The following is a 23,348-nucleotide window of genomic DNA, read 5'->3' as shown; positions in this document are numbered from 1 at the left end:
CAAATCTACACAATTTAATTTAAATATTTTTGTATTTAATATTTTAGTACATAACCATCATTTTTATTTAATTTTCCCCCATGTTAATTATATTATTTTAGTGAGTTATTATAGTCAATTGTATTTTGTGCTTGACATTTTTTTTTCATTTATTAACAGTACTGTTAAATAATATAAAATGATGTGACCTGCTCCTGGTCTGCTGGATGGTATTGGGGATCTGAGAGCAGGCTTGAATCTTTGGCTTGAATCTTTTTCACTTCTGCAAAGCTCTTTGATGACAGATTAAAAAAAAAAAATACAAAAGAACTGTTGCAAGTTAAACACTGGGCTCTTCAGTATGCCAAACAGTAGGTAAAAATGGCTTCCTCCAGCTTGGAGGACATTATAGCTTGATTTAAATCCTCAACATTGACAACCTTGCATTCTATTCGCCAATAACCAGTCCTTGAAAACTCTGACAGCCCACATAGTGCTCCTTTTGGTATTCATTTCATGTCTGTTCTGTACTTTGTTGACATCTTCCTCTTTGAAGTCTTTGTCTTCTACTTTCCTTCTGTGCTAGTTTCCCTTTTTCGTTTCATTTCTGGAAAATGGGCCTGCTACCAGCGCTCAAAACGCTAATGTTACCAGGGACAACAGTGAATTCGAAGCACAAAACCCATTGCCGATATCATGCCAGAGACAAACCACCATCCTATGGACTTAAGATGCAGTGTTGAGTAGACAAATACCAAAAAATCATGTTAAATAAATATTGCTACTTGGCACCACTATGTCGATATGATACTCTGCTGATATTGGTATACTATAGCTACTGTGCCTTTTTCCCCCACCTCTTAGAGGATAAGGTTCCCCTGTGCAGCTCAAGATGCTAACGCTACTTTAACATTCTGTTATAGAGGTTAAGGTTCCCCCTGTGCAGCTCAAGATGCTTAGGCTACTTTAATTTACTGTTATAGACTCTATAACAGTAAGTTAAAGTAGTGTTAGCATCTTGAGCTGCACCCTAGGGAACCTTATCCTGCTCTCGTTTTCTCGTACAACTGAAGAGTTGTCGTTTTCCCTCCTTTCATTTCTTCCAGTTATTCAAAAGGCATCGTGACCAAAAAGATGTGTAACAATAGATGTATCAACATATTAGTATTTAACAAACTAAACTCAATGGACAGAATTCAGTCAGAGACATTAAAAGTTTGTCATAGCTCTGTATTTCTGATCTGATTGGTGTGAATACGACACCAGGTTGGATTCATTCATCTACCCACTTGCAATTTATTGTAAGTTATGGGAATCCTCTATACATCCACAGTCCAGTAAGAGCTGTACAACACTCAATGGTGATTGGCTAATTCTTCTCTTTAAAACTGTGAGAGGAGGCCTAGTTTGTTTGACCCTAGTTTGGCGTCCCCGTCGGCCTACTGTACAGCGAAAAGCTTACCATTTGACATTGAAAAGTTTTCCTGTCACCAGTCATGGTAAAAATATGAGGCGCATAATAGGGATTTCTGTAATGAAGGAATTTCTGTGTAATTAAAGTATATTTCACATGTGTATTGATATTGAGATTTCCACGTCTCAAGTCATTTATTTCTGAGGAAGCCTGCTTCTGTTAGGAGCCGCCACTGTTCCTTGTGTCCCCATAAACTGGAAAATTGAAGGTTGTAAACCATTACATATTCAAGAAAAAGTAGGAAAAACCATTTAGATTTAGAAATGGAGATAACTTTTTAAAAACTTCTAATTCGGTAACTGAGAAATCAGTTTTGTAGTTTGTTAACCAATGGCGGACCTAGCCTTCTTCTTCCATTTCTATGTGGCTGGCATAATGTATGGGAAATGTTATCAACTGAGTCATCTTACTCTGGGTTTGCTATGTAACGTGGCGGTAATGCTATTCCAGCAACCCTGAGAACAGCGTAAACTAGATTAAGCTACCTTTTTGACCTGCCCTAGAGACTACAAGTCCTCTGTAGCAGCTGGCTACAAATCTGGTGACTTCTTGCAACTTTGCCTGTTTTTCTTGTCATGCAACAGAAAAATAATCGCCTTTTACTGATTTGTAAATAATGTCACATTTGCCTTTCATTTGCATTTTGCCTCTAACGTTGCCCAAGTTTATAAAAGTAATTATTCACCAAAAGGTAGCATTAGCACCTGTAATTACATGGAAGCGGATGTTCTATATGTCTGATACGTACTATGCAGCACCATGTTAGAGGTCAGGTGCAAACCTATGCTATGCCTATTGCTGTACTCTCCATATGTGTTTACCCAAACATGGGCATATAAGAAAGCTTACGTATATGAATAATTTTAGCCTACTGTCCTGTTTATACCAACATCCCAGCATTTTACAGTCAGGAGGCTATTGTGCCAGAACAATGCAGACAGTCCTGTCAGAAAATGAAGGTCAAATCTGATGGCTACTGGGAAGTGCAGTGCAGAAAGCGAACATTTGTAGTAGATAAAGTTTGAAATATTTATCTGTTTTTAAAGATTTAAGATTTTGTGTATTCTAGATTACAATTTTAAACAGTTTTAAATGTAATGGAGTTCCGACAGGGGTTTGAGACATTTTCATGAAATGAAATAAAATATAAAACTAGATGAAGCTCATACAATTTCATTAAAAATGTATAAGAAAATATCCTTGTTGTTATTGTTTCAAGATGGCAGACGCCATATCCATTCAAAGACCTACACTCGCTAACTAATTGAAGTAGTAGAAGTTATTATCAAATAAAGGAGTCAAATATGTTAGGGAGGAAGCATGTGAGTCCTGTATGGAACTATTTCTAAATTAATAGTGAAAGCACAGTACAAGTGAATGCATGGTAAATTCAGGTAACGGCATATGAATGGCATTGAAATCAAAGGAAAAAATTACCCAAAACGTAAAGATCTACCTCAAAGTTACCATTGACGGGAATGCATATTATTGTGTATTATCGGGAAAGGATGTAGGGAGACGGAACAAGAGTGACGAGCATAATGTTTTTAACAACCTGTATGTTTAACACATGAGTTTTTATTGGGATTTAAGTTAACTGTATGGGTAGGGTTCACCGGGAAAATCCATGTCATATAGTTTGCCTAAAGTAAATGGTTGAACTATTTAATTGTGTGCTTGTGTTTTATGTATATTAAAGGCGGCTTTGTCCATTCAGTGTTGGCGCTTTAAAAGTCCAGGTTCTGTGAAAAAATTGCAAGTCGTGACTCCATTGTACACCTCTGGACAAATGTCACAGAACTTTCCTGACACACACACACACACACATATACATACAGTGCCACTTGAAAGTATGTGAACCCCTTGAGCACTTAAGAGCTTTCTGTTGTTTTACCATGAATTTTATTTTTTTTCATCACCAATTTTCCATAGATGAAATGTCAGGTTTATGTTTATCATTTGCATGTACTTGTTTCGACGGAATTGTTTGAGTAGCCAAAAAACTACATGAAACATGGAATTAGTGTATTTTCAAAAGTAAGTGAACCCCCAGCTTTATTGGTAAAGTCAAGCAGGTAACAGATTCGGTGAAACATATTTGTGTGCTTAATTAGTCAATTAAGCAAACCAATCAACTGAGACATCCTTACGAGATATCCGTCTATCCGTCAATCGTCTGATTGTAGACCCATGTACATTTACCCCAGATGCTGCCGGAGAGTTCCGAAACTCTTTAGAGGTGATGTGTGGGTTGACTTTTACCTGATTTATTCTCTTTCTGGTGCTTCTTGGTGATGTTCTTGATGGGCGTCCACTTCTAGGCAGAGATGCGGTCATGTTGAATGCCCTCCATTTCTAAATGATTTGTCTTGGATGGATGGATGGAGCTGGAATCTTTTGGAGATGGTCTTACAGCTTTCCCAAGACTGATGGGCTGTCAGTACCTTCTTCCTGATGTTCTCGGATACCTCGTTTCCTCTCGGCATTGTTGATCTGCGTGGGTACACCCTGGCCCTACAGTAGTTTGGTTGGTTTCCTCTCTCTTTTAATCTGTGTTGCCTAACCCTTTTCCTAAGGATGTCTCAGTTGATTGGTTTGCTTAATTGACTAATTAAGCACCCAAATATGTTTCACCGAATCTGTTACCTGCTTGACTTTACCAATAAAGCTGGGGGTTCACTTACTTTTGAAAATACACTAATTCCATGTTTCATGTAGTTTTTTGGCTACTCAAACAATTCCCTCGAAACAAGTACATGCAAATGATAAACATAAACCTGATATATATATATATATATATATATATATATATGTGTGTGTGTGTGTGTGTGTATATATAGATATATGTATGGTATGTTTTTATATATGTATGGTATGTTTATATATCTACAGTATATGTTATGTATGTATGTGTATACAGTATGTTTATATAGATATGTGTATGGTATGTAGGTATGTAAACTTGTATGTTGTATGTTAACTCTTTTGTTTACCCTTAAATCTTATGGGAGCCCTTAAAGCATTAAAGCATACTTTTTCAACCATTTGCCACTTAAGTATATTTTGTATAGGCAGCTAGCTTTGGTATCATCTTCCAAATCATTTTTGATGGATGGTATGTTGTCATGTTAAGGACAGATTACACCTGCCACCTCCATTAGCAGCTCAGGCTATGCTCTGTTTAGTTTTGTGGTCCAGGATGGACTACCCCGCAAACATGCAGAAAAACTTTCACAGCACCACATAGCAAACTTTACCCAAAGTATGTCTCTTATTGCCAAAAAAAACACCAATTAGCATACTAGTAATCTTTTACCTCAGTTGTGCTGCTATCTGTGTTTATAAGGTATTTGCATACCTGTTGTGTAGATAAACTGCTTGCTTTTGACCAAAACTCAAAATTCTGCTTTAATTGCGAAACGGAAAATGGTGCAGTGGCGTGTTTGACCGACAGAGGGCGTATCTGTCTTCATTATCTTTGTCCTTTCTTGAAATGCTTTAGAATCAGCGCATTTTGATGTCACTGGATTTGTCTTTGTAGTACTGTTCAATTATTTAGATGTCAGTGATTTTTAAGTAGTATAGACCCATGAATCTACAAACTGGAAAGTGATAAAGTTGCCAGGCGTACTGATAGGAAAACCATAACCATGAATTCAGTTCGTGTTTTGAGTTGTTCCGTGTTTACCCACATACTTTCAGTGCATATTTGTTTCTTACTGTGTTAAGAGTATTTTATTTTGTGTGCAACATGGGCTATGCGGAGACTTAAGAGGGCGTCGAGAAACTCATTTTCTTCCGGGTGCCAGTATTTAACGGGTCCTATGAGGAAAATTATTTGTTTTGCTGATGGACAATGTCAAAAGCCGGACATTTTCAGGGAGAGCAGTCCGCTCTGTGACCCTTCAGACCAGCCCCAATAGGATGTGAAGGGCTGCCTTGTCGCACATTAAAGGAATGCCTCTGTGCTTACCTGTAGCCATTTTAAGAACCTTGTATTCATATCTCGATATTGACTACCTTCCGGATCGATTTTAAATGGCCTTGGTTGGGTAGGCTAGCTGTAGCCACTGTGCGATAATAAAATAGTCATCGTTTTAGTAACGTTAACCCTGTTAATTAGTATTGTCCGGTAGCTACACCACGTATTCTGAAATAGGCTAGTGCTTCATTGTGCTAACCGAAACTCGCTAATCCTCACTGTTTTCCTGTAAGCTATGTTTGTTAATGGCTATGGAAATCCCACAGATAGGATGCATTATGGAGTACTATGTGGGATGTACATTTCCCCTCACCTGTTAGACACATGGTAGGCTCATCTAAAAGGTACAGGGCTTGCGTGTTAAGGCAATAGGCTACATTGTAGACTAACGGTTTTTCCATGGTTCAGGGTTACTTCCTGGTGCCACAGAGAGAGGCAGTGCTGAGTTAGAGACAGAAATCCTGATAGAAATTTGATAGAAAAATACATGGAGAATAGAACGACAGCGAGATTTGGTTACCATATTTATATTATTTCTGTTATAGTAAGCTATTTGTACAATTCTTATCGGGGTTATGTGTACTTGTGGGCTAAAGCAGAATCGTTTTGGATTAGTAGCCTTCACGGATGCCTAAGGTCCGGCTGATTGCGGTTTAAACGGCATTGTAACTGGAGGCAGATTCTTCATAGCGGCGGAGCACCGTCGCACTGATTTTATCCTTTCGCACCATTGTTTGTGCGTTTATTTTTCTGTTCTGGTTTGGCAGCAAGAAGACATTATATAATTGATCGATCGACAAGATAGGTTAACAGAAAATGGGTTGTTTGGGTAACAGTAAGACGGAGGACCAACGCATCGACGATAAAGCACAGCGCGAGGCGAATAAAAAAATAGAGAAACAGTTGCAAAAAGAAAGACAAGCGTACAAAGCCACACATCGTCTGCTCTTATTAGGTAAGGTCATGAATGTCCAATATGCTCTTGGCATGCATGGTTTTAGCAATTGTTCCATTTTCAGAGCTGCTCGTTCTGTAGCCTATTTGACAGGTCCTTCAGTGTCATGGTGGACGGTAGTCTATTGATGCTGCTTTGAATGTGAAAACATGTATTTGTTATTTATTATTGCAGTCGTTCATCACAACAACTGTTTCATTAAGACATGTTTTTAATTAATTTTGTTCTGTTTGCTTTTAAGGGGCCGGGGAGTCGGGGAAAAGCACTATTGTGAAGCAGATGAAGATTCTTCATGTCAATGGTTTTAACGCGGAGTGAGTAGGCTACTTCTGCTTGAAAAGGGGCCATATTTTATGCAATTGTGCAGTGATATCCCTGCATTATTTACTGAACATTTCATCTAGAAACCTTTTAGACACCTGAAGCCTAATTGCTTCACTATTCTGGGGATACTGCAGCGCTTTTTTGGCCCACAGTCCAGTGGCATGGCGACGCTGTTCTCATTGATCGTTAGCCCACTTTATAGCCATGAAATATCAAATACGATGTTGGATTTCAAACATGGTCCCCTTTTTCCCCCCAGCAAGGGCATATCAGATATTGTGGCGTTGGTTGTGGGCGAATGAGTGGGATTGAAAAACAGATATGTTAAGGATTGAAATAGATTATAGGCTATATTTGATTACATTTTGCTTCTTGTATGCTGGTTTGAATTCCATCATACAACTTAAGTTCAGATGTCATCTATGCAACAAAGCTGTCAGTGTGAGTTTCTTAACTTGTAATGTACCTCTGAGTGCTACTTTCCCCCTGTTTACACAGAGAAAAAAGACAGAAAATACAAGACATAAGGAAAAATGTAAAGGACGCCATCGTGGTAAGTTTAATACATCAGAATTTCCGAGTATACCCTTCTGCATCATTTGAATTGCTTGTGATCCTGTGTTTGTTTCTTCTGATTTTAGACTATAGTCTCTGCTATGAGCACTTTAATGCCACCTGTTCCACTAGCTAATCCCGAGGACCAGTTTCGGATTGACTACATCAAAAGCATAGCTCCACTTTCTGACTTTGATTATTCTCAGGTAAGTGTTTGCAATATAACCTTTGCTTTGAATCATTGGGTCTAGGGTTGGACCTAACTGGTGATTTACAAATGTGTTCCTGGTACACTGTGTAACAGTTTGCCACTTTTTGAGGTATGTTTTTATAGGCAACTGCTTTTGATACCTTTCTTAACTTAACATAAACGCACCTGTCATGCCCATCAGTCGTCCAGACTCACAGCACAATACAACTGCAACGCCAGTTAGCATGTTACTAAGCTTTTATCAGTGCCATCTGGGCTGGTGTTTTTTGCAAGGTTTTAGGAAATGAGCCGACTAGTATTAGACCCAAACTCCATCATGATACCTTAAGTACATTGGAGAGATGCAAAACATCATATGTGTCGTGTCATGCATGCTTGTGTTCCTTTAACATGCAGATCAGGCTGAGGAGAACTAGAACACTGGAAAATGCATTTTAATTAAGTTATTTACAGGTATTACAGGGAAACATATCAAGACCTTTTGGAAGCGTATAGGCAACATTTGGTAGCACATGGGGTGTCACATACAGTAAGGAAGTGTAATGTACTTGGCATGTTGTAATTGTCCTGTCTGAGTAGACTTTTCATGCCTAGACATTATGGCCCTGATGGCTTGCACTGTGTAGCAAAGATTACAATACACAATGGATGTGTGGCTCTGTTTGAATACTGTTGTTTGCCGTAGGTGGTGTTCAAAATGACATGTTTAAGTCTGGGAGATCTGAGACTCCTTAGAAAGCATTGGGTTTATAGAGCTGCTTATAGCACCAGTTTGCCTCTCCTAGTGTTCTGAAGTGTCATGGGAGGGTTCAGAGGTTTGTTGTGGCTTTTGTTTACCTCTGCTATATTGACTTTTAAATTGCTTAATTTATTTAAAAATAACTTTTAATGTCCCATATGGCTTAAAATGCCATTTTGGTCCTTTTTGTTGTTAAAAATCATGCATATCAAAAAGAGCCACGGCCAGGGGAGAAGACATGCACACAGAAGGACATGACAAAGACCTTGCCACATTGTGGCATGTCCTTATTAGCAATTTTTTTTATGAATTCATTCATAACATTTATAAACATATATATGATTCTTGATCCGCTAATGTTAGAAATGCCTATCCAATTAAAACTAGAAATGTTTTGCTAGGAATTACCACAACAGGTTTTCCATGACCAAGTTGGTTTTGTGTTACCCCACTCGAATATATTGTGATTTAAAAACACAAACACATCACACACACTATTGTATGGAGTTCAAAAACTGCAGGAAGAGTATAGTTTGCAGTGTGATATAAGACAGCACAGACAGTGATGGTATGGGATGAGCCAAGCAAGACTTCCACAATGAGATCTTAAAGGAATCTGTGATATAAACCAGAGTTCGCACTTTTTTACATTTATGTGGCTCTGTAATGTTGTTCATTATGATTGTAATGATTACAGATAAATTCATGAGCTTCATACCCGTCATACTGAGATCGTATGCCTTGTACTCAGTACCCGATCATCTTCCAAGGAAGTTTTTGTTAGTCGACCCTCTTATTGTATACAGGGTAAAAGAAGTGCAGCTTAAATGGAATGACATTGTGGCTTCACATCTACAGAACTAAACTGGGAAAGTATTGGAATTGTTCCCAGTGGCCAGAAACAATGATTCACTTTGGCATGTATTTATCCTTGCTATACAGACTGCCTAATTATGAAATATATCGTATTAATTTATTAATATTTCTACTTCCAGGCCAGATATTTCTAGGGTTGTCAGTGGGCAACTAGGTTGGTAGGTTGGTGTGAGATTTAAATATTTAAATTTTCATTAAGATGAAACACTATTTTTTTCTATTGTCAGTAGTAAGATCATCACAGCACTGTAACAGGGTATCAGATTGGTGCAGAGCAGTGACACAGGCGTTATGACAGACACATTTCATATGTTCCTATTGGCCAACGCATAGAGGGGATCCAACTTTTAGTTGTATAATGTCAGATAATGGGGCGTGTATTGCTATCATTTTATATTATTCTGTGTGTTACGATCTGCTCAGACTCATTTATCAAGTCAAGAAGAATTACTTGGGCATTGGAGATTGAAATGTCCATGACATGAATTTTGGGTGAAAATTCCTGAGATGAGTTAGTTTGCACTTCACAATCATACATGAAGGTAAACCCAATGGGCATTACTTTTTACAGAAAGTACAGAAACACTGTTAAGGATGGGACTGGGATGAATAGAAGTTAAGCAGTTGACCAGTGCCCAAAAGATCAGTGCCTATTGTAAAGTGACACATACACATTTGCAAAACCATTTTTCTCTAATCAGTTGCGTCCCTGTGTGAGGCAGCCCATCACACAGTGTGGTTATTCAGAGCCCTTGTATCACAAGCCTCGCTGGAAAAAGCCTTGAGGATCCTGTTCTTGTCTGTTCTTTTATGGTCGGAGCAGGAGCAGCCCTGACGAGGCTGCAGAATTAGTCGCTCTTTTGTTTCTGCAGTTACAGCATAGCGGGTGAGAACAGCACCAGTTGGAGAGGGTTCGAGCAGTTCAATGGACTGCTATCTCAGCAGGATGTGGGGGAAGGGAATCAAAGTGTTGAACTATACAAACAAGTCTGGCTGTTGTTTTTGTTTAGGCTTTGTTTTATTTCAAATAATTGCAGATATTTCCCCCTTTGCCAGTATCAGAAAGCTGCCCAGAGTCAATTGTAAATGCCCAAACCAGATATCCCTACTGATGTCAGTTGGCCACATCCACTTTTGTTTAATCATGTGTTGTGATTTTCATAGAGCCATTAAGCAATCTTGAAACACATATGTGCTGAGAAATACTAGAATTTGTCTAAATATTCTAAGTATCATGATGCGATGATCATTCAACATTCTAAATATTCACTATTGCAAAAACAGTTACAAGAAATTGGGGTAAGAAAAAACAAACCAGCCTCGGCAAAACTGGCAAAAACATGACCAGCAATCTATTGGAATTGAAGAGTTTTGGCAAACTTGGTAGCTAGTTTTCGTCGATTTTTCGTTTATGTTTATTTTATTGAGCTCAGTTTAAACCCTGTCAGATTTCTTTTTATGATCCATATCAAGGGATGTAAACACACAGTGGAACAGCAGTCATCTCATGCTCCAAAGGCAGCTCGCACAATCTCCACTTGTTTGGAGTTAAGATGGCCTGCTAACTTGATCCATTCAAACACTTGTAAACACTTAATTCATGCAGCATGATGAATATAAATATTTTTTGTGCTCACAAGTGGCCCAGAATGGATATATGACATGAGTGTAAAGAAGACAAAGTTGTGTGGAATTGGATATTTTCATTTCAGAATGCAGCCACATTGAAATATGGAAAGAGACTAGATAGGAATCAGAGATATGCTTATGACACTCATTTAACAGTGAAAACAGGTAAAACGATGTAAGGTTAATTAGATTCCAATACCATTAGGCACAAAGCATTGGAACTGTGCATTAAAGCTGCTGTCCGTGATTTGATTTAGGTTTTGAGAAAGATTGTTTATGTGATCTCAACAACCATTAAAATTACAGCCCTCCCTTCTGTGCTCCTCGAGCATCGTGTTGGTTGGCTGGGATTGTTAACGGCTCGGTCTGAGCCACTGAGGTTGTTTCCCATTTACAGAGGCAGGGCTGTGTACAATCACCAGAGTTCCTTTGAGCACCAACACTGAATGGACAGCTAGAGGACCATGAGGAGCAATTAGCTGAATTTGACAAAAGGTGTTAAGGATTAGAATTATGGACTGTACCTTTAAGACTTGCTGTAAACCTAGCCTAATAGTTTATGACTCCAAACTCTTAGTGGTGGTAAGCCTCTCATTCAGGGGCATTGCTAGACCTAGAGCTTTACTGGGGCACAGGCCCCAACATTATTTTATTTATTTATTTATTTATAATGTGCGCACAATATGAAACTATGAAATAGACGGCTACAGATTACAGAAGGGTATGCACAAGCTTCAAAATCATTATTGTCACCGTCATACACTATATTATAGCACAGGTAAAGATCAAATACAAAGATAGTTTCATGAGTACTGTATGATGATATTTATTTAAACACACACACACACACCAGGTCACAGATCTCCTCCTCCATATTCTGATTAGTTTTACGTCTAGCCCCCATGTCTCTCTCCTCCTCCTCGCCCTGCCTGGCCCTGGACTGCCCAGCCTGTGCTCCTTCTTCCCTCTCTCCTCCTCCTCCTCCTTCTTCTTCTCCTCCTGCTCCAGCACTCTGCCCCTCATTCTCTCTAGCAGCCACTAGCCAGCAACATTCAAACACAAAGCCTAAGTAAACTCACTGCATGCATTTTATAGTCTTTCCTACTTCACATGAGGGAAGTTTACCTTTTTCAGTATAGACAAGACTGAATAGGCAAAATATAAATGTACTTCCCTCCATGGCAAATCAGTCAGATTACAGGTCTATTACAGGTTGTAATTTGAAAAAGATTAAACAATTGAATTTGCTGTACGGTCATATACTGTAGTCATCCTGTTTCTTTGTAGCTTATCGCTAATATACTAAAGCCTACACACGTCTAGTGATATAGGTGATACTGTAGGTTACCTTTTCAAATGCAGCAAACTTGTTTAAGTTCGCCATTAATCAACTGATCAAATAATAATGCTACAGTCACCACCATAATAATCATATTAAAATGAGCAGTATTATTAGAACAATCAGGACAGAACTTTGAATAGTGGTGGATGTCAATTTGTAAAGGGGATAGTTATTAGATTTTGAAAATAGAGAGCATATCATACCTCTTCCTCAGAAAGTAAGAACTGAGAAACGGGGAGAGATGACCTTGATTGAACAACGAAACTTTCGAAGGAATGACGTGACCAATTCCAGAATAATTGTGCTTTTTCATTGGTTGTTGCGTTAGATCTTCCCCAGATACAGTAGTACTATTTTCTGATTAGCTATTGTGTAGCCCATTTCTTTTTTTGATTGGCTTGTAAGTAGCAGGCTCATGGAGATGCCTTGATGATTCCTGCCGGTTCCGTAATGAGAACGGCGCTACTGCAGGTACATTTGACACTGGAGTTACTGGGGCACTGGCGACTTTTACTTTGTAGGCCTGACGACGCCCCTGTCTCATTCCTCATTTCTTTCACTCTTTTTTTTCAGCTTAGTAACTTAAAATTAGCTTCAGTCTTTGTTCCCAGAAAAGCAACTTCTCCACTTTGCTGTTGTGGGCTCTTGCTTGTCAACAAATGCATTTGTTTGTGTGGAGGTGCCAAGGCAATGGTTTGTCCAGCAGTGACTGGGGGCTAATTTGTCTAGCAGTATTTGGGGATTAGGTTTGGGTGATTTGTCCAGTTATGGCATGATTCACACTAGAAACCTGTTGGTGTTACCAAATACCGAATACCAAACCATGCTGCTGTTTAGCACTACTCGCAAACACAACTATACATTGGTTTTCTATTATTGATTACATGCTTGAAGTTGATGATCAGGGTAAAGGGGTGTTTGCTACTAACCTTTTCTTCTGTTTCCAGGAGTTCTTTGACCATGCAAAGAAACTTTGGGACGATGAAGGAGTTAAAGCATGTTACGAGAGATCCAATGAGTACCAGCTCATCGACTGTGCACACTAGTGAGTTATGAACTTTGTTCTTACATTCTACAATGTCTGTTCTTGAACGTTTGTAGGTGTATACACAAAGGAGGAATGTTACTTTAATTTGATGTTAACCCCTTGGAGAAGCAGGGCAGATTGAGACTCAATATTATGGAAGAAGTTTGCATGTTTTTTTTCTAAAATCATCAAGAAATAAACAAATATTAAAAAGTAGTTTCACAGTTGTGCTGGAAAAAGCCATATAAACAAATATTGGTTTACTTTTTTATCAAGTGAGGTGATGATTCTTAGCAAGGTGTATGAACATTCAAAACTCGAAGGTGCAGAGGCCAAATTAAGCTAAAAATTAAAACAGATATTTGCCCTTTGCAAGGGGAGGGGGTGTGGCGGCGGTTACAAACACGCGCGCACGTGCAGGCACATCAGTGGGCCTCAAATTACTTTCTAGTCAGAAAAGTGGTCCCTGGGACAAAACCAGTTGAAAACCCCTTCTTTAATGTAAGGACTTTATTAGCTCTTCTAAGCAACATCTGGGCTATGTGTATTTTTTTTCATATTTTTTACCCATTGGGTTTGATGCCTGGAAGTTGTGTTAAACTTAAGTGAGACCAGTTTGACACCCACTGCAATTTCATTGAATGTGTATCACAGTGGCGTGCGGCGACTTTGACCAATCAGCAGAGTTGATGCTGAACACAACCCTTTTCTACTGATAGAGCTCTCAAAGCACTTTAATGCCAGATTTATGAGGAGTGGTTGGGGGTTCAGTGTCTTACTCAAGGAGGAGTGGTTGGGGGTTCAGTCTGGTAGTCAAGGAGGAGTGGTTGGGGGTTCAGTGTCTTACTCAAGGAGGAGTGGTTGGGGGTTCAGTGTGGCACTCAAGGAGGAGTGGTTGGGGGTTCAGTGTGGTACTCAAGGAGGAGTGGTTGGGGGTTCATTGTCTTACTCAAGGAGGAGTAGTTGGGGGTTCAGTCTGGTACTCAAGGAGTAGTTGGGGGCTCAGTGTCTTACTCAAGGAGGAGTGGTTGGGGGTTCAGTGTCTTACTCAAGGACTCTTCGACACTTGATGAGGAGCAGTCGGGATCAAACTACTCCTCTACCTCCTGAATCACTATGGCCCAAAAGTTCCCCATGTAAACTGTTCAGTAATGTATAATTGCGTGTGACATTTTGTAATCGCATGACTTAGTTAGAAATCTGCCAATAGTTAGTGTCCACTAGGGGGCCACTAAAACTAATATGCCCGCTGACTGTGACTAACAACGAGAGAAGCAGCCATAGCTTTGAGAATGGGCTGAGAATGTGTGTGTAGCTGTGGGTTTTGGCTGAGACAGCTCAATAAATGCTGAAAGGACTGCACTGCTGATGGCTTTGGAACCCAAGATTTTAACTGACTGCCACATCTGTCAATAAACTTAAAAAATAAACTGACAATAAACTGAAATTGAATAATTGGATCTAGCCAGCTGTTTTTATCTCTTTTCACTTTCTTGCCAGAGACATTATAGGAGGACACCAACCACAGGGAATAATGAATGGGGAGTCCGTAATGGCGGATCTGTAACTCGAAATCCTGCCCTGTATAATAAAACGCAAAGCACATTGTTATAAAAGGCATAACTGAGGTGTCACCCCACCTGAACATTAAGTTTATTTCTGCCGTAACCACAGCAATAGCAATCGGGTGCAAGCTCAATGAGAAAATCAACCCAGAGTCTTTCTTTCGACTTATTTGCAGGACTATGGTGTCGTTCGGTCGTTTAAGTTGCTAAAAAGGAAGGCTTGGCTGGCCTTGTAAGGGCTTGTTGTTGTTCCTGGTATGTTGGATATTTAATCCTGGGCTTACCTTAACAGAATGACAGTTTTGATATAAAGACAAGTCACTAGATAGCCTACTAGCTGGCTAGCCTACTAGCTGGCTAGCCTGCTAACTAGCTCACTGGTCCAGTCTGTTATACTATTTCCACACGCTACGCCACGCCCACTCAAAGCCATGTGTTCACACCGTTATACAAGATGGCTGCAGAAAACCAAGACTTGCCTTTGCCACTCTCACTTGTTCCTTCTCTCCATCAGCTCTACACCAGAGGTGACAGAAGTAGGTACAGTCCACACTCACTTGCCTGATAAAGTATTCCACTAGAAGTAGAAGTACCACCTCAAATTCCTTACTTGAAACAGTATAATTTCATCATTACCTTCAAATATCTTCCCCACAATAATTTTGATGGTAGTCTTTCATGTGTAGGCAGGCACCCCACAGCCTTTAACTTGCACTATGTCATTTTGCTCTGCCAATTACTAAAGCCTGACAAAAGTATGTAATTCTGTGTGGCACTATGTCACCCCAGAATCTAGCTAGCGTCTCAGGAAGCTTAAATAGTTATTCTAAGTGCAGACATGGCGGAGGCAAAATGACAAAGCTTGCTCTTTAGTGGTTAGAAAAGTAGTTACTCTCACTAGTTAGCCTAGCTAAGCCGCCTGTGAGAACTGACTGTCATTTGTCCACTTGTTAGATAGCTTTGTAAGTTGTGTTTTGATATCTTGGTTTTAGGTAATAAGTCTTATGCGCAGGTTTTCACATTAATTGTCTCCAATAAGGTTGTTGTAGGATTGTATCTTGTCAGGATGTAGTTTAACCCTCATGGTAAATTGAAGGATACAGTGCCCTCCGCAATTATTGGCACCCTTAGTGAATGTGACCAAAACAGGCTATGAAAATATATCTTTGCTGTTTATCTTCTTGGTCTTCCCCTAAAAATATTCACAAAAATCTTACCTTTTCATTGAAGTAAAATTCTTGAAAGAATGTATTTTTTTGACATTACATAAAATATTTGTCTCCAAAACATGGGTGCCACAATTATTGGCACCCCTAGAAAATCCTATAATTAAAATCTAATTGAAGTATATTACCAGTCATTTTTAAAATTTTTGAGTTCACCTGTTTGATTAGGAACTCTTAAGTGGTCAAACATGGCTTCCTGCTTCACAGAGGTATAAATATGAGGTGACACAGGCCAAATACCCTTAGTCATTCATCAAGATGGGAAAGACAAAAGAACTCAGTGTCAAAGTGCGACAAAAAGTTGTTGAGCTGCTGGAACCCAGATTTAGGGATATAAGAAAATATCTAAACAGTTGGAAGTACCAACTTCCACAATCAGGGCATAGTTAAGAAGTTAAAAGTGACGGGAGATGTAAGGAATCAGCCTGGAAGAGGACCTATCTGTAAATTGACCCCACGCACTGTGAGGAGGATGGTTCGACTGGCAAAAGAATCTCCAAGGATCACAGCTGGATAATTGCAGAGGTTAGTTAAGTCCTAGGGTCGGAAAGTCTCTAGAACTACCATCAGACTGCACCTACATCACCACAAGTTGTTTTTGAGGGTTGTCAGACAAAAGCCTCTGCTGTCAATCAACAACAAACTGAAGTGCCTACAGATTGCCAAATGTAAGTCAGACTTTTATATTAGAGTTATAAGGTCAGATGAGACCAAAATAAGGCTTCTTGGCAACAAACATCAAAGGTGGGTTTGGCGTAGACAGAAAGATAGCCAAACAGAAGAGCACCCCATACCCACTTTGAAGTATGGTGGCGGATCTCTGATGTTGGGGGGCTGTTTTTCTTCCAAAGGCCCTCAACATCTTGTAAGGATACCTGGTATCATGGACTCCATCACATACCAGCAGATATTAAATGAAAACCTAACAGCCCCCTCTAGGAAGCTTAAAATGGGCCGTGGTTGGACCTTCCAGCAGGACAATAATCCGAAGCACACCTCAAAATCAACACAAAAATGGTTCACCGACAGCAGAATAAAGGCTTTACCATGGCCATCACAGTCCCCAGACCTAAACCCCATAGAAAATCTGTGGAAAGAGCTAAAACCTATTGTACCAGCGTTGACCTAAGAATCTGAAGGATCTGGAGAGATACTGTATGTAGGAATGGTCTCAGATCCGTGCCATGTGTTCACCAACCTCATCACGCATTATAGGAGAAAACTTGGATCTGTTATCTTGGCAAAGGGAGGCTGCTCAAAACATTAAATTAAGGGGTGCCAATAATTGTGGCACACCTGTTTAGGAGAATAATATTTATTTAATGTAAAATTTTAATGTTTTCTTTCAATAATTTTATTTCAATTAAAAGGTAAGATTTTTGTGAATATTTTGAGTGAAAGACCAAGAGGATAAACAGCAAACAAATAATTTTTCATAGCCTGTTTTGGTCACATTCACTAAGGGTGCCAATAATTGCGGAGGGCACTGTATGTATCAGGTAGCCAAAGAGATTCACCTGTATTTTCACAATAAATGCAACTGTGCAGAGCTGCTAAATGTGTTTACAACAGTGATGTCAAAATTGTGCATTCTTTTTTTAATTTCATGCAATATTTTTGTACAATTTATCTATTTGTGTGAAAAGTTGAATCTGAAAAATGCTCATAGACTAGCTTCTTGTGAGGCCGTAGAATCATTTTTATAATTAGTGGTAACGATTGGAATGCTCTCCTTAAATTCAACATGAAACACAAGGTTGAGGTCAGGTGACTGGAGGAAAATCCATGATAGTCAGCACTTAGTTACTGATTATTAACCTGCTGCTGGAGGAATCCCTTCTAATAATAATAATAATTCATTTTATTTTTAACGCACTTTTCATTCCAAAGAATCTCAGAGTGCCTACATCCGCAAGGATAGAGTGGAACTTCTGCTTTGGTCCAAGGATAGAGTGGAACTTCTGCTTTGGTCCAAGGATAGAGTGGAACTTCTGCTTTGGTCCAAGGATGAGTGGTACTGTCATGGACAGAAAGTTCCAGCTAAAAGTTGCGGATGACGCAACAAATAAACTTGGCGTTGTTGCTATGAGCATGTCACATGTCGTGAGGTTGTCATACGCTAGTCGCGAGAAGCTGTCTTTAAACATTGTCTAGCACTAGTTCAATTACTTTTCATATGCATTTGTACTGCTTAGCTAATAAGAAACATCACAAGTATTTCAACAGCCGCTGTGATATTTAATTGCTGTAATACAAGTTGTTGACTTACCTTGGACAAAGTAGGCTTTTGCAGCTTTTCTGATTACCGTAAATCCTCAAATAGTGGCCGGGGCTTGTATTTACTTAGGCTGCACAGCGCACCGGCCTTTATTTGGGGCAGGCCTTTATTTCTTACTTATCTTCTGTTACAGAATTGTATTATTTAAATAATGGGCATAATTGCAGTAAGCTAATATAATTCATAGCATATGCGTTCAACACTTCCTGCACATCGTGTAGTGATTTAGGTCGGGGTGTCAACGTAAAAAATTTACATCGGAGTTATGGTCTCCACTGTCAGTCACGGAAGAAAAGATTTCCAAAGCCTTGAATTAAATCATTTTTCTAGACACTCTATTATGCTTATCGCGGACTGAAAAAATGTATTCAACGAGCTGGTTTGATATCCAGCCTAACTTTCTTTCTACCTCCACCTGCTAGTCGTAGCCTATCACATTCGTCTGGGGTCAATGTCAAACTTCTTTGCTGCTTTTTCTCCCGAATGTTCTTCAGCAATCAGCATACACCATCTCTTTCAATTTAATATCAAAGTTACGTAAATCTACTGCTGCTTTATGATACCTTCTGGAAAAAGTAACCTAGCCAACTAAAACGTTACAGATAAACAACAGTAGGCTGTACGATACGTGCATTTAGGCTAAACATTCGCCTAGTAGTCCTACGTGGGGAAATTTCTTTTTTTATTGCAAACAGCCCATGAAATAAGCCAACAATATTATATAATATAATATTAAACATGAGGAGAACATGTATTTGGGAAATGCATTCAATTAAATTGTGATGCCTGCTTTGAGCCGACGGACGGATGCTGGTAGGCTACAGTAATAGCCTATAGGCTACTTTATTTTACCCCCGGCTTGTATTCGGGGCCCGGCCTTTATTTGTCCGTATGGACCAAGACCCCGGCTACTATCTGAAGCCCAGCTTCTAATTGAATCCCGGCCTTTATTTGAGGATTTACGGTACTCTTTTGGCCGACTCGTTGATCCCTGGCGTGTAATTGGTCGCCTTTAGTACCTAGCCAACTTGATTGATAGCTTACATTTTTGCATGAAAAACCGACGTGGTTCTTAAAAGTTGTTGTGAACAGACGGCTAAATTGTTATTACTTCTGGAAGATCCAGAGCAGAGATTGTTAAAGCTAGCTGTCTTTGAACATTGATTAGCACTACTTTTTTAAATGCATTTGTACTGCTCGGCTAATAAGAAACATCATAAAGTATCTAAAAAAAAACGTGGTGATATTAAATTGCTCTATTTCAAGTTGAGAAGGCACGTAGCAATTGGCCTATCGCTAAGTCCCGCCCCCCTTAGTTACTGCTGCTAACTCGGACAAGTTATCAGCGCTGAATAGAGTTTACAATGGCAGCTATCAGTGTCAAAACTACAGCCGCGGAAAAAATTAAGAGACCACTTCAAAATTATCAGTTTCTCTGGTTTTACTATTTATTGGTATGTGTTAAAGTAAAATGTACATTTTTGTTTTATTCTATAACCTACTGGCAACATTCCTACCAAATTTCAAATAAAAATATTGTCATTTAGATCATTTATTTGCAGAAAAATGACAATTGGTCAAAATAGCAAAAAAGATGCAGTGTCTTCAGATCTCGAATAATGCAAAGAAAACAAGCTCATATTCATTTTTAAACTACACAATACTAATGCTTTAACTTAGGAAGAGTTCAGAAATCAATATTTGGTGGAATAACCTTGATTTAAAATCACAACTTTCATGTGTCTTGGCATGCTCTCCACCAGTCTTTCACATTGCTGTTGGGTGACTTTATGCTACTCCTGGCGCAAGAATTCAAGCAGCTCAGCTTCTTTTCATGGCTTGTGACCATCCATCTTCCTCTTGATCACATTTCAGAGGTTTTTTATGGGATTCAGGTCTCGAAATTGGGCTGGCCATGACAGGGTCCTGATCTGGTGGTACTCCATCCACACCTTTACTGGCCTGGCTGTGTGGCATGGAGCATTGCCCTGCTGGAAAAAACACTTCTCAGAGTTGGGGAACATTGTCAGAGCAAAAGGAAGCAAGTTTTTCTTCCGGGACAACGTTGTACTTTGCCTGGCTGAGGTTTGTAAAAGACCATAAGGATTGAACCAAAGCGGACTGGAGGGTCTTCTAGTTCGTCTTCTCTGATGAGTCCAATTTTCAGCTTTGCCCAACACATGGTCGTCTGATGGTTAGACGGAGACCTGGAGAGGCCTACAAGCCACAGAGTCTTGCACCTACTGTGAAATTGGACTCATCAGAGAAGACGAACTTAGAAGAACCTCCAGTCCGCTTTTTTCAATCCTTATGGTCTTTTACAAACCTCAAACGATCTTGCTCAATGCAAGAGGGTGAAGCCTCAACTCACGGTCATCGCGATTGCAGATAAATACATCTAATACCAGCATTGTTCATGCACTGCATGGGAAAGATACAATGAATTCACCTTCAGTTAATGTAACTAATCTGGAGAGGCACTGAGATGTAGACCTACCTTTATTAACTAGCATTAACCTGCCCCCGACAGGACAGTGTCCTAACCATATAGTCCTAACTGTCTAGCTTGTTATTGTAACCTTGTTAATTACGGGCATGCGTGTGTTTCGTTCACGTTGTCATGTTAATCCATTATTAAACCTTATACTTACTTGTGCATATCGTTTGTTTAATAGAATGGCCGATTTTTAACAAACTTAACTGACGAAGCTACGCTAGTGAATAGCTAACGTTAACGTTAGCTAGTTTGAACCAGAGTTAACTTGCCTAAGCCTAGCATAACAGTGGTGAAAGTAAGCAGTTACTGTAAATGACAATAATGTGAAAAATGAATATGCCTTTTATCATGTAGGCTTAGTTGATTACTTTAGCAAAGGAAAATTCCAACCTAACAAGAGTATGGCAGAAAGCTAATGAACGTCACTGTGTGGTCTGCCACACAGCTTAATCCACCGGAGATATTTGGCCCGTCTTGTTTTCGTTTAGGAAATGAGATACAACATACCCCATTGCCTATCCTCTCATGATACCTCGTATCAGTGTTGTATCTAACCCATGCACATCGTTTGGCAATTTTTGTTGAACTTACATTAACACAAACCTCATAAAACAACCGAAAAATCACGGTCTCTAATGCTATCCTATGGAGCTGTAAACTCACAATGTCCGAGTGCAGCTGTTACTAAACTGCCAATGGCCCGTCTGCGTTCGAAAGGCGGGGCTTAGCGATGGGTCAATTCCCCACCTCTAGTTAGCAGTAGCACCTAGCTATAAAGATTCTATATCATTCACGTGAAAAGCAAAACAGCTGATCGGAATGTCTCTATTGCGTCATCCGGAACTTTTGGCAGGCCGGAACTTTCTCTCCATGACAGTACCTCTGCTTTGGTCCAAGGATAGAGTGTTACCTCTGCATTGTTCCAAGGATAGAGTGGAACTTCTGCTTTGTTCCAACTGTAGTTGTTTCAGTCCAATGCAAAGCACACCCAGACTTGAACATTCTCACAACCATGTTTCAGTCTTTCTCTTGCTTGTCTCATACACTCTTCTGTTAATGTCATGAAACTTACGCTTGGATTTAATCAATAAATAAGACTTTTCAGTGATACAATGGTCTTGTTGTCCTTCCTGAGAAGTGGTGTAGACACTAGTAATTGTCCTCTGAGATCACTATATGGCAGCCTCCTTTTTGACTGGTTGGAGTATGGCATTCTTTATTTATCATGTTCTGTATCTATGAGGAAGTCTGGATCTATTTTGGTCTTCCTTATCGTACTCTGAATACTACTGACTGCAAAGCATTACATTGCTTTGCACTGCCCCCTTAGACTTCTTAAGTCTAGCCATGATTGATGCTGAGAAAGCTCCTTTTTGCTTAAAGAAATGGATTATGGGACACGGAGCAAAACACTAGCTACACATTTGGACTAGTGAACGTACAAGTTCTAACATTTAGCATAATGTAAAGATATATTATTGGAGTGACGCCTCTCTCCACATTCCTGAAGAACTTCTACAGCTACCACCGATATTATCAAACCTGAACCGAGCAGCATTACCTCACCTGTCCTTACTATAGCTATGACTGCTAAGAGAGTGAGGAAATTCAGTGTGAGGCTTTTGGGGAGTCCAGAAATGGCTATTCCGATGGTACAATGTTCTAATTTAAGTCAAGGCTATCAAGAGCCACGCAAGCTTGCACTGCCACAAGAACTGTATGGCAGTTTTTAAAGCTCAGTCAGACAGTGTGGACACATGCGTCCAATTTCCGATTTCAGTCCGATTTAAATTGGATATTGGACACATGTGACTCCCCAGAACTAGATTCATTGTGTCCAGCTTGAGTCCGACTGGACTCCGATGTAAACCCCTGGACACACGATTCGATTCCGCTGGGAATTGGACTGGGCGCGCATGTGTCTCTCGAAACTAGATTGAAATTGGACAACAACAACTTTTGCACGTGCTTGAGATCGTGCCCACAGACATATACATGCATCATATATGTCTATGATATGATAATCGCTGCTAGACGCTCAGTTCTTGTGCTCCCTCTCATTCACGTTGAAATACTGAAAGCGAAACTGAAACTTATAAACTGCAACGCAACTGTTTGGGACAGAATGCGCTAATTCAGTGAACAAATATTTTCATATTACTTTTTCACCAGTTGTTAGTCATGTAATCCTTTCATATCGATGTGAATCAATCAATACTAATACAAATTTAACTGTGGTGTGTTTTTGTTTCATTTCACAACGTATTTACTGTATAATCAACGGTAGCAGATGTAAACATTCCGCATTTGATTTGGACTGACACGGCCAAGAACTAGTTGTGTCACTGCCATGTGCTTAGAGATAGAGCAGTTAACCCCCCATGGAGACCCCATGGAGAGAATTGAATGGGATCGAAGTGCTGCCATCATGTGCCCGCACTGAGAGTCGCCTCAGTTGGCATCAAGTGTACAGCAACTCACAGCAAGCAAGCCTTAGATACAACTGCTACCAAAATGAAGGTTATCATTTTTACTGTATATTAGTGCTGTCAGTTTAACGCGTTGTTACCGGCGTTAACACAAAACCATTTTAACGGCGTACATTTTTCTTATTGCGCGTTTTTTTTTTTTTTTTTTTTCTTTTTGGCCTCGCAAACTGTGTAGTAGGCTAACGTTACGTTTTGAGTGA

General features: G+C 39.6%; 1 protein-coding gene across 2 annotated transcripts in view; it reads left to right on the top strand.

Moving 5' to 3' along the window:
- The window catches only part of gnal2 (guanine nucleotide binding protein (G protein), alpha activating activity polypeptide, olfactory type 2), an 83,394-nt gene that overhangs the window by 15,563 nt on the left and 44,483 nt on the right, over window positions 1-23,348 (top strand). Inside the window, exons 1-5 of one of the 2 annotated variants that reach the window (XM_080836695.1) lie at window positions 6,237-6,390; window positions 6,632-6,704; window positions 7,213-7,267; window positions 7,356-7,475; window positions 13,014-13,111. In XM_080836695.1, coding sequence (XP_080692821.1) covers window positions 6,252-6,390; window positions 6,632-6,704; window positions 7,213-7,267; window positions 7,356-7,475; window positions 13,014-13,111 — 485 coding nt within the window. In that variant the 5' untranslated portion in view covers window positions 6,237-6,251. Of the gene's footprint in view, window positions 1-6,236; window positions 6,391-6,631; window positions 6,705-7,212; window positions 7,268-7,355; window positions 7,476-13,013; window positions 13,112-23,348 lie in introns of those variants that run through there. The other variant, XM_080836694.1, reaches the window with a different exon arrangement.

Source organism: Sprattus sprattus, assembly GCF_963457725.1.
Source record: "Sprattus sprattus genome assembly, chromosome: 4".
Taxonomy (NCBI): Eukaryota; Metazoa; Chordata; class Actinopteri; order Clupeiformes; family Clupeidae; genus Sprattus; species Sprattus sprattus.
This window is presented reverse-complemented; position numbering and strand designations above follow the sequence as displayed.